This window comes from Plectropomus leopardus, chromosome 14, assembly GCF_026936395.1.
Source record: "Plectropomus leopardus strain MGB_pleo_1.0 chromosome 14, ASM2693639v1, whole genome shotgun sequence".
Lineage (NCBI taxonomy): Eukaryota > Metazoa > Chordata > Actinopteri > Perciformes > Serranidae > Plectropomus > Plectropomus leopardus.
In genome coordinates, this window is record NC_142189.1 from 33,297,313 (window position 1) to 33,311,997 (window position 14,685).

The 14,685-nt window shown below is 41.9% G+C and overlaps 1 protein-coding gene across 1 annotated transcript; it reads right to left on the reverse strand.

Moving 5' to 3' along the window:
• Positions 1-967: 967 nt before the first annotated feature.
• Positions 968-10,282, reverse strand: LOC121954098 (uncharacterized). The gene is made up of 9 exons (XM_042501426.2): positions 10,220-10,282; positions 9,806-9,827; positions 9,417-9,574; positions 8,816-8,960; positions 8,398-8,457; positions 8,049-8,287; positions 7,757-7,904; positions 7,397-7,506; positions 968-1,756 (listed from the first exon to the last, which is right to left on the reverse strand). The coding sequence occupies exons 1-9, from the start codon at positions 10,280-10,282 to the stop codon at positions 1,445-1,447; spliced, it is 1,257 nt and encodes a 418-aa protein (XP_042357360.2). The 3' UTR covers positions 968-1,444.
• Between the last annotated feature and the right edge of the window lie 4,403 nt (positions 10,283-14,685).

Sequence of the window (14,685 nt, forward strand, 5' to 3'; positions counted from 1 at the left end):
AATGTATGCTGCAGTTAGCAGGACTGCTAATTTACATCTGTAGTCCCTTTGCAAGTAACAGATATTCGAAAGCAAGAAAGAAAGAAAGAGAAAAACAAAACAACAAATCATACAGAGGAAAAAAGTGCATTCGCAGTAGCAATGTAAACTGTATAGCATAAAGTGCATGGTATATAATGCATGGTGCAGAGTGCTTTGTCTGTGCAGAATAACAGATTCAACACATTAGCTAACACTAAATCACTGTGCAAAACCATGGATCACTGGATGAAAGGAAAGGTCTGAAGAATGCAGATGAATTGATCCTCTCCTGCTGCCTGGAGTGGATTGGAAACTTATCCAAAACAGCAGACGATGTTGACCAGACGATGATCATTTAACCTTCACTGGAAAAAAGGCCACTCTAAAAATAAGTTAAAATTGAAATAAGCAAAAAAATCTGCCAATGGATCAAGTGAAAATTCTCTTGATAAGATTTCTTAAAATAAGACATGATATTTAAGCCTTACAAGGTAAGAGAGATCTTGAAATTAGCTAGGGAAACTCATTCTTAGTTCTATTTTGCTCGTATTGTGAGGTTTTGTGTCTCATAATAAGCTTGTAATGCTTGAAAGTAGTATTTTCCCCTCAAAAGTAGCATTTTTTGCTTTGCACCATCCATGTCATCCTATTCATTCCAAGTGTATTTGACTCATTGTAAGTCCAATAATATTGACATTCATCTAGATTTATGACCGCCACCTACTTGAAATGAGATTAGAAAGTGGTGTTTTGAGACAAAATGTCTTGAAGTTTGCATTCCTGACTATTATTAAGAAATACTTTTAGTGCCATACTAATCCATAACGCTCCAGCCTGTCATCCTCTCAAGTCTATTTACCCAATTGTAAGCTCTACAATAGTAAAACTGTTCTGGATTTAAGACATTCACCTACTTGAAAAAAGACAGAAAAAATTAAAACTAGTCTTGCATCGAACAAACTTTAATTGCCAGACAATAAAGTGTCCCATAAACACAGGTCTGTATAAAAGATACACAGATTTGGCATTTGTATCTTTTTTCTTTACATTTTGGCTCACAGTGTGTATGGAACTGTAATGTGATAACATAGCAGAATATTGCTAAATATCTGGACAGGTCTAAGGTTGGATCCAAACATCTGACCAACATGTCCCACAACAAACCTGCAAACTCTGTGCTTTGCACAGGCAAACTCACAGCACAGACACACCAATTATTGCTCAGTCTGTAATATTCATCCTCAATACAAAGTGCTGATAATTGTAACATTAGAATTTAAAGTTTTGGTCTAACATTAACATGAACATCTGACCAACTAGTCCTTCAATACACCATTGACCACTCTCACACAAACACTGGGGTAACTTTCAATATAGAATCAAAGGCGAGCGCTATCCTACAGTCCACATCTGACCACTTGCCTTATTGGCCAATAAAAGCTTTCCACTCAGCCATGCTCTTCTTGTAAGATGATGTGAGATCTTGCTCATGGATTTTGTCCAAGAGGACTCCCTTTTGTATGACTGAAAGCAGAGTGGCTACACACTTTGGGTACGTAAGGTGTAGGGTGTAATAGTATGCCATTAGGTATAAGGCACCCTCGGTGACCTTGTCTTTTGGAAATGTAGTTATTGGCACATCTCCTACCGCTAGGAGGCAGTTGGACGGACTCACGATCAGGACTGGACAAGAGAGAGGACGCTTCTTCAAGTAGGCATTAGGGTCCTCTTTTTCCTTAAACACATAACAAAGACATCCCTATATCAGGATAATACACTTTTGTTTCAGGGATCATTCTGGTACTTTTGAACCTAAGCTGGAAAGCAAAAGGGTTGTTAACAATCAAATATAACTTTCCAAAGCAAAAGTAATGAAAGTTGCAGTATGGAGAACGCTATATCTGAAATCGCTGTTTTTAACCATCCCCAGCACATTTACTGTTCACATATGTCTAGCTCTCCAAAACCCTAAAAATCAAGGCTAGGCTAGTCTGGCTAGATTTTCAATAAAGTGACAAAACCTGCTGCCATGTACTGCATTTATTTTTGTACATACTGTGAGACTGTATGTGACCCCAGTGGGGTTGGGCCAATTTTAAGAATTTCAAACCAGGTTGATATTGTAATGTCTGCTGGACATCTAATAAGACGAAGAACGCTTCTGTAACTTGGAACACTCATGCCGTTTATTAACGTGCTGCGGCCATGATACAACACCAACAAAAACCCCCTTGTTCACCGAACTCCCGTGCCTGTGAATCCTCGCGGCATCTACAATGATGCATTCAAGGTCGCCTATCACTGTAGGAATTTCCATACATTACATCTCCCCCACAAGGATATATTCTCTCCCTTATGTTTGCCAAAGTCAATAACATCTTTAGTCTGAGAGGCTCTTTACAACTTAACAATCTTTTCTATCTCTCATGAAATTTGCAATCTACATAAGAACATGACTACAAATTATGAACAATAAGATTTATCCATTTGACTTATCTTACTTAATTTACAACACACTTCTCTGTCACTTTCTTTCATTTGTTTTACTGTTATCACAGTTTTTTTTTTTTTTAAGATATGTCCTCACAAATCCAGCCGTGGGGCTGGCCTACTCACTCTACCAGAGCGAGTCACAGTCACTGTCCCTGGGGAGCGTGGGGCTGCTGCTCCCACCAAGGTGTCAGTGCTTGCGTGTTCCATGTCTATTTCAGTCCCAGAATCCTCAGTCATCTCAACAGTAGTCTGCTCTGTGGATGGAGTGGCGTGCACTGGTACTGAAGGAACACTCAACAAATGGCGTCGATTTCTCCTGTACTGTCCTCCTTGAGCTGTGTCCACCACATAAGATCTAGGAGTGGAACTGACTCCACGAACAGTACCTGGTGTTGACCATTGTTTCTCATTGTCCAGTTTCAAGAGAACTCTGTCTCCTGGTTCAGCAGGGGAGACTCCACCTTCGTTCCTTCGGTCGTAGTGGTACGCTTGTCTCTGCTTGGCTGCAGCATCTGCTTGCCTGATTTCCTCCCTATCAGGCCAGGTCGGGTCCAGATTTCCAGACAGTGTAGGTAAAGTTGTCCGGATTTGGCGACCCATCAAACCTTCCGGCAGGACTGGCTCCAGTGGATGATGACGGGCGTGGCTCTGTAGACCATCAGAGCCAGGAGGGGGTCTTCCTGCCTAAGAATCCCTTTTCGCTATCTGTACAGCTCCTTCGGCTTGTCCATTACTCTGAGCGTAATGTGGACTGGATGTTATGTGAATAAAGTCATATTTCTCGCTGAACTGCCTAAATTCCTCTGAGACTAGCTGTGGTCCGTTGTCACTTACTAGAACCTCTGGAATACCATACCTTGCAAATGTGGCTTTTAGCTTTTCTATAACCTGACTGCTGGTGGTCACAGGTAGGTGCAGGAGCTCTAAATACCTGGAATAGTAGTCTGACACTACCAGATAAGACTGTTTCTTGTGCTCGCACAAATCTACACCTACTCTTTGCCAAGGTCTGGAAGGTAGCTCGGTTGGCTTTAATGGCTCTTTTCTCTGTGTGTTTCTGTTCTCCTGCAAAACTTGCACTGAGTTACTTTAGTTATTATGTCCTGTGAGATTCTTGGCCACCATACTGACTGATTGGCTCTCTCTCTGCATTTAACTAGCCCTTGATGACCATCATGAATCCTCTCCACTATCTCTGTTCTCATGCAGGTGGGGATTACAATACGTTTTCCTCTGATTACTAACCCATCTATCACTGATAACTCCCCTCTCACCTTATAGAAATCCCTGACTGATGCTGGTACTCGACTTTTCATAATCTGGCCACCCTAACTGGATGAACTGGCTCACTGCTTGCAGCCAAGGGGTCGGTGGCTGTGTGGTCTCTGATCTCTTGCATCCTGTGTGGTGATGCTGGAACATGGCTCAGACTGAGTCTATGTGTGCATCCACATCGCCGCTGGACTTCTCATCACCCGGACTCTGCACAGGGCCCCGGATAGAGCGTCCAGCTACTGCCAATGTCTTTCCAGGTGCATACACAGCCTCATGCGTTAAAGCGCATCAGTCTCATCAACAGTCTCTGGCACCTTGGGGACGTTATCAAGGTCTTTGCTGTTCATTATGGTACTAGGGGCTTGTGGTCTGTAATCAGTTTAAAAGCTGTCAAGTCCTAACAGATATTTGTCAAAGTGCTCACATGCCCAAACACTAGCCAAACATTCCTTTTCTATTTGGGCATACCTGGTCTCAGCATCCCTGAGCCTCCTGGAGCAGTAGGCTACAGGTTTCCAGTCCTCATCATGCTGCTGTAACAGGACTCCTCCGAGCCCATAGCTGCTGGCGGCCAGCCGACACCACTGTGGGCTTTTTAGCATCAGAGAAAGCGAGTACAGGTGCCGATGTTAAGGCTGTCTTCAGTCTCTGAAGGCAGTCTCGCTGGTCCCCACAGCCATTCCACCCTCGAGTTCAGCAGTGCATAGAGTGGTTGTCCTTCTGTAGAGAGCTCTGGGATGAATTTACCCATGAAGTTGACCATTCCCAAAACCGCTTGAGCTCTGACACATTTTGGGGTTGTGGGAATTTTTGGATGCCAATCACTTTCTCCGGTCAGGTCTCACACCGCTTTTCATCAAAGATGTGCCCCAGGAAAGGCGAATCTGCCGCTGTCTGAACTTGCATTTTCTTTGTTCAGTTTGAGGCGGCCGCCTTTATCACTTCAAGTACCTGCTCCAAGCTGCCTATTGTGGATCTCCTCAGTTTCTCCGTGTACCAGGATGTCGTCCATGTAGACCTCTGTTCTTCCAGCCCTTGTAGAGTCTCTGCCATTTTCCGCTGGAATATTTCTGGAGCGCTTGTTATTCCAAAGGGTAGTCTGAAAGCATACCTCCCAAAGGGAGTGATGAAGGTGGTCGTTTGCGGCTTTCTTCATGCAGGGAATTTGGTAAAATCCACTGGCAAGGCCCAGTGATGTGAACACTTTCACCCCTGGAGCCTGGGCATGATTTCCTCTATGGTAGGTAGCACATACTTTTCTCTTTTCACTGCACGATTTAGCTTCCTTAGGTCTGCACAGCACCGGACCTCTTTCCTGTTAGGCTTTAGAACTGGGACCATGGCAGCACCACTCTGTGGGCTGTGTCACCTTTTCGATGATGCCCTCATTTTCCAACCGGAGTAACCTTCTTTACTAGAGGCATAAGTGGTAGTGGCACACGTCTGGCAGTATGCACGGGCGATGGCTGTGCATCCTCTTTGAGCATGATTTTAACAGGTTCAGTCTTTAGCAGGCCGCATGGTTCAACACAGTGCTGACATGCTCCACTCTCTTAACTAAACCCATATTTACTGCTTCTGGGCGGCTGAGCAAACTGCTGCTGTTTCCTTTAATCACATACACAGGAAAAGTGTATTCTTTACCTTTGTAGACTGTATTAGCTCTGAACCAACCTATACATTTGAGCTCACCCCTGGTCCAACAAAGGGTATCTCTGCAGGGCCCAGTCTATAGGTTTTGGGAAGAGTCTTAAATGTCTTTTCACTTATGACGGTCACATCTGCCCTCAGATCTATTTTAAAGGCTAGTGCATTTCCAATGATAAGAGTAACAGTCCATTTGTCATGGCTAGCTGCTTCACTAACCTTCGCCCAGAAACTGAAACTGTCCCATGCTTTCTGTGACTTCGCTCAGTGTTTTGGCACGACACACACGTGCCCCAGTGTCCTCTCTTGTTGCACTTTTTACAGGTGCTCTTAAAAGCCGGGCATTTTCTTTTATTGTAGTGCTGGGTGCCGCACCTACCACAGTTCTGTACGCCCTAGGACCGCTTTGTAGCTCCGCTGCGTGCCGTGGTTCCTCTCCTGTGTTGTTCCTGTCCTTGTTCGTCAAGGTTAACATTAGCCACCTGTAGCTCGTGGGTTGGTCTGGAGGCTAATCTGTTTAGCAACCTCCTCTTGCTGGCGCACTTGCTGGATAACTTAGCAGCGTCAAGTCTGCAGTGAGCTGAAACTTCTGAGACAACTCCTTGTCTCTAATGCCCACGACCAGTCTATCTCGGATGTGTTCATCTCTTTGGTCGCCAAACTCACAGTTTTCTGCTAGCTCATACAGTACTCTTATGTATGCTTCTGCTTTCTCACCGGGTAGCTGGCTCCGTTGATAAAAGCATGCCCGTTTGTGTATTAAATTCCGTCTAGGAATGAAGTAGTCGTCGAATTTCTTCAAAACGGCGTTGTAGTCTTTCTTGTCATCCTCTTCTTCAAACTGGAATGAGCTGAATATTTTCTCTGCTTCACTGCCCATCGCGTAAATGAGCGAGCAGACCTGGACTTCCGTCCTCTCTGTTTAGCTTAGCCGCTGTCCTGAAGCCAAACCGTTGCTTCCACTCCGGCCATTCCCCGGGGCTTGCAAACTTAAACTCCTCTGGAGGATTAAACTTCGTCATGTCGATCGGTTCTGGTCACTTTCCGTCACTTCTGACACCATGTAATGTCTGCTGGACATCTAATAAGACGAAGAACGCTTCTGTAACTTGGAACACCTTGCCGCTTATTAATGTAACGTGCTGCGCCATGATACAACACCAACAAAAACCCCTTGTTCACGAACTCCCGTGCCTGTGAATCCTCGCGGCATCTACAATGATGCATTCAAGGTCGCCTATCACTGTAGGAATTTCCATACATTACAGATATGATGTCTCATGTCGTATCATATCACAGACCTTGCAAGCTGATGAGTTTTCCACAATAAAAGCGTGTTGAGAAATTAAAGGTATGACTAATCTGAAACACTAGAGGGATTAAAATTTGAAACAGATAAAGAAAGTGTTTACTTTTATGAACAGCATCATGCAGTAACTTAATCAACACAAATCGGAGCAGCAGCTCAAAATGAGAGGCTTCATAAAGCAGGCTACACAAACAGGGTGTAGTGCCTACAAGCTGAAGCACCTCCTCTCTCTGCAGAGTCGTCTTTTGTGGACTTCAGTCTGAGTAGTCGCTCTGTGTGCACAACTCTTAGCTATAGTACATCATAACAAGACGGAAGCAGCACAGGGTAAAACTGAACTAATCAGCTACCCCTAAGCTCCCACTAACTATTCAAATGTCACTAGCTCGCTCTACCGGACATTACACAAATGTTGGTTTAGTCGGCCAGCAAAAATCAAACCGGTGTAGGCGTGTACACCAGACCTGAGTGGCAAAATCAGAAGCCTGCCCAACCCTACTAACCAGTGAAAATCCTTTTTTCAAAAACAAATGTCTCTTTGAGGGCTAAGAACATATAGTATGTGAATAGGAAATGCATTGGGAGCAATCAGAGGAAGCGCCTTCAGTAATCTTAAGTTTCAAATGGTCCTGTATTTTTCACACAGTTCACCTGTAGGACATGCACCAGAGCCTCACTCGCATCTCGTACCCTCTTTGAAGGAGCAGACGTGGAGGGGAACAGTGATGGCAGCTGGTGTAGGATTTCAACAGCCTGTTCAGCTGTTGAGGCAAAAGATTCATTACTTAAACACTTGGACAAAATGCACAAAGTAAAATCTGATGAACAGTATATAACACATTCCTTTAAAAACAATAGAAACATTCAGCAAGTGATGGCATAGCCATCATAGATGGAAAAAGAAGGATGACAAGAGAAGACACTAGCACATGAACTTGACAGTTATATGCCTGAAGGTCTGCCCTGACTGTGATCACTATAACAAACAACAATAAAAACATAATTGTTTACCTTTGTCCATTCCCATTGGAGGTTTCAGCATCTTTTTCCATACACCGAAAAACTGCACCTTCTGGCAGAAGTCGTGCCATCTTCCTTTCAGTTCATCGATGAAGTTGCCATTATCCTTGTCCAGAATGCGTTGAAGCTCATCCATCACCTATGAAATATTGAATATAACATTTAAGATATGAAATATACCAATACACACATATGAATGCATCACTTAGGAGGAGGTAATTGGTATATAAAACATTGTGTGTGGTACGATGTTTTTAATTATGCACAGTCAATAATGACTTACATGTCCAGTGTCCTTGAAACAAGGATATGCCGCTAGAATCTCGTCGTGTCTGTCTTCCTCACGAACAGTATTCGAGTCAATGAATGCTCTTCTGGCTCCAAATTCCAAATCCAGGAGATGAGCGACATCCTGGTGGTTTGGATTTTTTCTTTTACACATGGTCTGCAGGGTCTTGTAGTGCTTGGCCAAGGTTGCTGGACTGTCTGCATCTGGACTGTCAATATCTGCAGGCTGGATAGCTGTTAGAGCATAGAGCATACATACTGTCATCAATCTGCCTCACTTAAAAACAAGTAATAAAACTCACACACCCTCACAAACACAGCCAAAAGCAGTTGGACAAACTCACAATCAGAACTGGAGGGAGGAGAGGGCACTTCTTCAAGTGAGCACCGGGGTCTTCTTTTTCCTTAAAAGCATAACATAGACATGCCATTGTCAGAATAATGCACTTTACTTAGGATAATTTTGGTATTCTGGAACCTAAATAAAAAATGTCATTCATTAATACATAACTGTTGATATGAATGAGCAGTTATGGTAATAAACGGTTGCCTGCTAGAGTCTAAGTGCTTTAGGTTCAGCTTCATTCTGTTTTGATGCCTGAAGTATATGGGCCAATACCACATTGACTGACAATTGGCAAATCTTAACAAGTGCAAGGAAACCAAAGACTGTTAAATAACCCAATAATGTCGATCTAATAGTTTGTCAGAAATATAAATACCTCACATGGGCAAATTTTTCAAAGCAAAGTTAAAACTTACCTCCTTCTTTACTGCCTGAGTCTGAGCTGCTACTCCCTTCTGTGGAGCGATCCAGTATGATTGTTGAGTCGCTTGAATTAATTTCATCTGTGTCGTCTGACTGCTCAAGACGGCACCTCTTTGTAGAACTGCAAAGATAAGTTAATTAATCAATTATTTGGCAACAGTTTAATTAATCACCAACTATTTTGACACTATTGATTATTTTGAGTCATCTCTTTTTCTTTTTTTTTAACATAAATGTCAAAATATGATTTCAGCTTCTCAAATGTAAGTCTTTTCTTGCTGTAGTCCTTTATGACAGTGAACTTGTCATGGTTCCTGCATTCTTCTCCTCCCCTTCACTGCCAGTATTTTTCCACTTACCTCACTCTGACCTGCTCTACCTGCCAGCCACGCCCACTGCTGCAGCCTGCTCTCCCACAGCTGCACCTCATCATCAATCAGTCCAGTATTTAAGACACTCCAACACGTTCACTCACTGCCAGATTGTTCCTCTGCTATTATGCATGACTCTCCAGCGTTTTTTCTGCCTGATTTCCTGTTGCCGACCCAGCCTGTTCCCGACCAGCTCTCTTCGCCTGCCTCCCCGTGTACCTACCTGCCTTCTGTCCCCGACCACGTGTTCCGATTCGGCGTTACGGAAATCTGAGGCTCCTCTGGCAAAGACCTCACTGCTCGACCACGACGATCCTCCTGCCTGCTCCTCAACGGTACCGTTATTCTTTCGGACTGCTTCCCCGGCTACGGATCCTCTGCCTGTCCCCGACCACGACTCAGCATTATCCCCGACAACATTCCCACACGTGTTGTCGGCTCGTCGAGCTACGGGGTTTCCTGTTCTCCAGCCACAGTAGGTTCCAGCTTCGTGTCTTCGCTTCGTGGGATTCCCAGAAACATTGTTTGGGTTTATCACCAGAAGAACGAACTGAATATCTGTGAGCTGATCTTCGTTTGTGTTGGTTTAAATAAAAGTTATTACCAACTCACCTTGAGTTTTGGCGTACTGCATCTGGGTTCATACACACCCCGTTTCAGAACTGAATGTCTTAAGATTGTGAGCAAAACAAGACCTCTGAGAATGTAACCTTGAGCTTTGGGAAAAAGTTCTCAACAATTTTCACAATAATCTGACATTTTATGGACCAAACAACTGATTGCTTAATCTAAAAAATGATTAACTAATGAATCCTTAATGAAAGTAACTGTTATTTACAGCCCTACCTCTTTAAATGTCTCCCATCTGGATGTGTTTTGGGGGGGGGACCTCACATTTTGCAATCTTTTGGATAGTTGTGCGTACACAGTGACCTGCACAAGACACATTTAAAACATTTTTCAAACTGCTACTTAAAGTGTCCAACATGACACACTTTGGTCATCAACGGGATGCAGTTCACTTACCCATGTAATCTTCATGCCTTGGTCCTGCAGCATGGGGTAGTACTGTACTATTCTTTTTGCCATTGCGATAATTTCTGGTTTTGATGGGTATCTGTGTGATTCTGCATCGCCTGTTGCCCTCAAGATTGCAATCATACTGGTCATGGTGTAAAACCTAAAAACGTGGTCCCATGACAGTTTTGCAAAATATGGCTTTTTTGAATTGCCTGACATACCACCTCATGTGACCATAAAACCGTTTTTGTGATATATGGGAACCTTTTTTTCAAATTGACGTGTTTCCATTCGGCATATTTTATAGTCGCAATTTTAAAGTGTGCAATTTGAGGGTAAATGTCACTACCTCGTGTCACTGAGAGTGTCTTGACTTGTCTTAGACACACACTGTAACCCTGATCTGTAACCCTGATCCTGTCCTTGGTTTATGTCTGCTGTTTAACCTGTGGATGTCAGCCCTGTATTTCTACTCACATTTCTTGTCACTCTGTACTGTCAAACTGTCCGATACAGGACTGTGTTGCACACTGAGGAGCAATTTGACATGAAACAACATGATGAACCTGTTTGTGACAAGTCTTATGCTGATTGATCCCAAAATGAAACAAGCACTCCCCAGCCTGGGTCTTCAACCAGGGGTGTTGTTTGACAAATTAAGTTTAAAAAAAAAAAAAAAAAAGGTACTGTATTATTTTTTTTTAAAAAAAGTGAAAATCTAAAATTCTACAACATTAATTCTATGGCTATTTATAGCAATGAATCCTTGTGCAATCACGTGAGCTAGCTAACACTAAATCACTGTGCCAAACCTATCCAAAACAGTGAGGTGAACAAGTTAGAGAAAAGTTTTACACAGAGCCGATCCGTCCTTGTTCTGTCTCTTTCAGCGAAGGGGTCCTTGGCCTGAACAATGTTAAATCAATCAATCAATCAATCAGTCAAACCTTATTTATATAGCACAAAAGAAGCTTTGTAGCACAAAGTGCTTTATAAACAGACAGATTAACGTCAGATAAAAGAAAAATACAACCTGCCACCCCACCATCCACCCCCACCCTGCATGAGGTTAAAACATTCATCTACATCTACATTAATAAACTAGGTAACAACAGGCATTATCAACTGAGGAAACGCTATCTCAGATGAGGTCAGATGAGGAAAGAATTAGAATAACAATTAAAAGAGTGTATAAATACAAAATAAATACAAATAATTAATAAATGAGTGAATAAATAACTATATAAATAAATAAATGAGTGAATAAATAACTATATAAATAAATAAAATGTTATACTAGTGTAAAGAATACGAGCAAATAAGGTAACAAGAGGTAAAATATTATTAAAACAATAAATAAGTTAACAAGGAGTAAAATAGGAACAAAAAATAAATAAAATAAATAAGGTAACGAGAGGTAAAATATTTTTCAATTAAAAGCTAAACTAAAAAGGTAAGTCTTGAGATTGCTTTTTAAAACATGAACATTATGTACTGCCCTCATGTTCTCGGGCAAACTGTTCCACAGATGGGGGCCGTAATGATAAAAAGCTGCTTCACCGTATGTTTTGGTTCTCACTTTGGGCATTAAAAGACCACTACCTGAGGACCTGTAGGCTGTACTGGGCTCATATTTTAAAAGCAAATCTGATAAATAAGAAGGTGCAAAACCATGAAGAGCTTTAAAAACCAATAATGAATCTTAAAATCAATTTTAAAAGATACTGGTAGCCAATGCAGAGACTTTAAAACTGGTGTAATGTGGGCTCTCTTTCTGGTCTTTGTCAGCATGCCATCCATCCATTCATCCATTTTCCTCCGCTTATCCGGGGTTGGTTCGCGGGGGCAGCAGCCTAAGCAGGGAAGCCCAGACTTCCCTCTCCCTGGCCACTTTCGTCCAGCTCTTCCCGGGGGATCCCGAGGTGTTCTCAGGCCAGCTGTGAGACGTAGTCTCTCCAGCGTGTCCTGGGTCTTCCCCGGGGTGTCCTACTGGTGGGACGTGCCATGAACACCTCACCAGGGAGGTGTCCGGGAGGAATCCCAATTAAATGCCCGAGCCACCTCATCTGGCTCTTCTCAACGTGGAGGAGCAGCGGCTCTACTCCGAGCTCCTCCCAGATGACCGAGCTTCTCACCCTATCTCTAAGGGAGAGCCCAGCCACCTTACGGAGGAAGCTCATTTCGGCCGCTTGTATGCGCAATCTTGTTCTTTCGGTCAATAGCAAAGCTCGTGACCATAGGTGAGGGTAGGAACGAAGATCAACCAGTAAATCGAGAGCTTTGCCTTTTGGCTCAGCTCCCTCTTCACCACGACAGATAGGTGCAGAGTCCACATTACTGCAGACGCTGCACCGATCCGCATGTCAGCATGCGTGCAGCTGAATTTTGGATCAGCTGCAGCTGAAAAATATTCTTTTTAGGAAGCCAGAAAGAAAGGCGTTACGATAGTCAATACTGCAAGTAATAAAAGCATGAATAAGAGTCTCTGCATTGACCTGAGAGAGAAACTGTCGCACTCTGGCTATATTCTTTAGATGATAGAAAGCCTTTTTGGTGACATCCCTGATATGGGGCTCAAAGCTGAGGTCTGCATCAGATATTACTCCAAGATTTTTTTACTTGCTGACAGGGGTTAAAAGAAAGTGTTTGGAGTTTTGCAGACAGTCTCCTCTATGAGATCCAATTAAGACCCAGTAAAGACCCCTGCTCTGCAGTTAAGGCTAGTTTCTTCATATAATGGGTAATGATTGACATTTTATATGATTTTTGGATGACAGTAGTATAGTACAATTTTTTTTTTTTTTTTCATTTTTGGATGACATACTATACTATGACGTTTTTTGTTATTTTAGACAAAATGATGTACTATGTTTTTTCAGATTTTATGACGTCATTCTACACAATGACTTTTTTATGATTTTTGTATTACATATTATTCTATGAAGCTTTTTTATGATTTTTGTATTACATATTATACTTTGATGGATTTTTTTTATTGTTGGACGACACACCATACTATGTTTATGTTTTTTATTTTTTCAGTTGACATAATATGTTATGATGTGTTTCATAATTTTTGAACAACATACTATATTATGACTTTTTGTATAATTTTCGGATGGACCTACAATACTATGATGTTTTTTATGATGTTTGGTCAAAATTCGAAACTATGACTTTTTTTAAAATGATTTTTGTACATAGGGCTGGGCGATAAAACGATAATGATATCAATTGCGATATAACTTTTCCTCGATTGAAATATGAGACGTAGTCGATAGAATGTCAATAGAATGCATTCCAGCCATGTTTTGACAGACAACAGGAACAGCCAGTGATAATAAGAACAGTGCCGTGGCGAACCAAATGCAGTGAACGACTCTAGAACAGCTGAGTGTTTGACAGCCACAGCATTTCATTATCGCGGATCAAACAGCTGATGGTCCAACAGCAGAGCAGTGAGACAGACAAACAGACCACAGCTTCTCCTCACAACACCGCAGTGTATGAATTTGCCAAATTTGTAGAGGTGGAAACTGACTTCGTTAGACTTCTACAGACTACTTTGTGTTAGTTTCACGTTTAATCAGACTTTGGATGGAATTATTTAGAAATACCAGGAAGCATTGCTCGGTGTCTCATCCAGCCGCTTGTGCTAAACTCTCATTATTATTACCAGGGGCAGATGTAATATTTTGGGGGCCTGAGGCCACAAGCACATTACCTTATTTTTACTTTTACTCTAACTGGGAATTTGGGCAAGCTGTTGGCAGCTATAGGAAAAGTAGGCCTACTCAAAAGGTTTTTTAATTCCTGAGTAAAATGATTAATAGCACAGATATTTCACAGAAGATTCACAGAATAGTCCAAGTCAGAGTCCTGCGGTCAAGAGAGGTTGGCCTATTATCAGCACAATGTGCTTAAATTTACCTGAAGTTTGTTTAAGATGGAGCTTTTAATTTTTATATAATGCTGGAAAGATTAATAAATAATAATAAATCATATGTTTATTACACTCCAACAAATGGTCATGCTCATGGTCAAATGAAACTGTGTCAGTGAACTATGAGGGCAAAAAACAAATCAGAAAAAAGAGCAGAAAACAAAATAATCATTAATTAATCGTAATTGAGGTAAAATGTTCAATTAATCGCGATATTGATTTAAGTTATGAGGTTTGGACCTTTGCTGGGAGGATTTTTTGTAACTGGACCTTTTTAATGTTAGTTGAATAGGCCTGCCAGTTGGTGATGCCTGTTCTACAGTATATTTATCATGTTCATTATCTGACAGAAAATAAATATTTAAACCAAAATTAACCTTATGATATCTTCATATCTCACTTAGGAGTAAAAGGGAACCTTTAAGCTTGACAGAGTAGTATAGTGATAGTGATTTGATGTATATTGGATGTGATATTATACCATTACGTTTTTTAAGGATTTTTGTACATCGTGTAGATGTTGTATGAT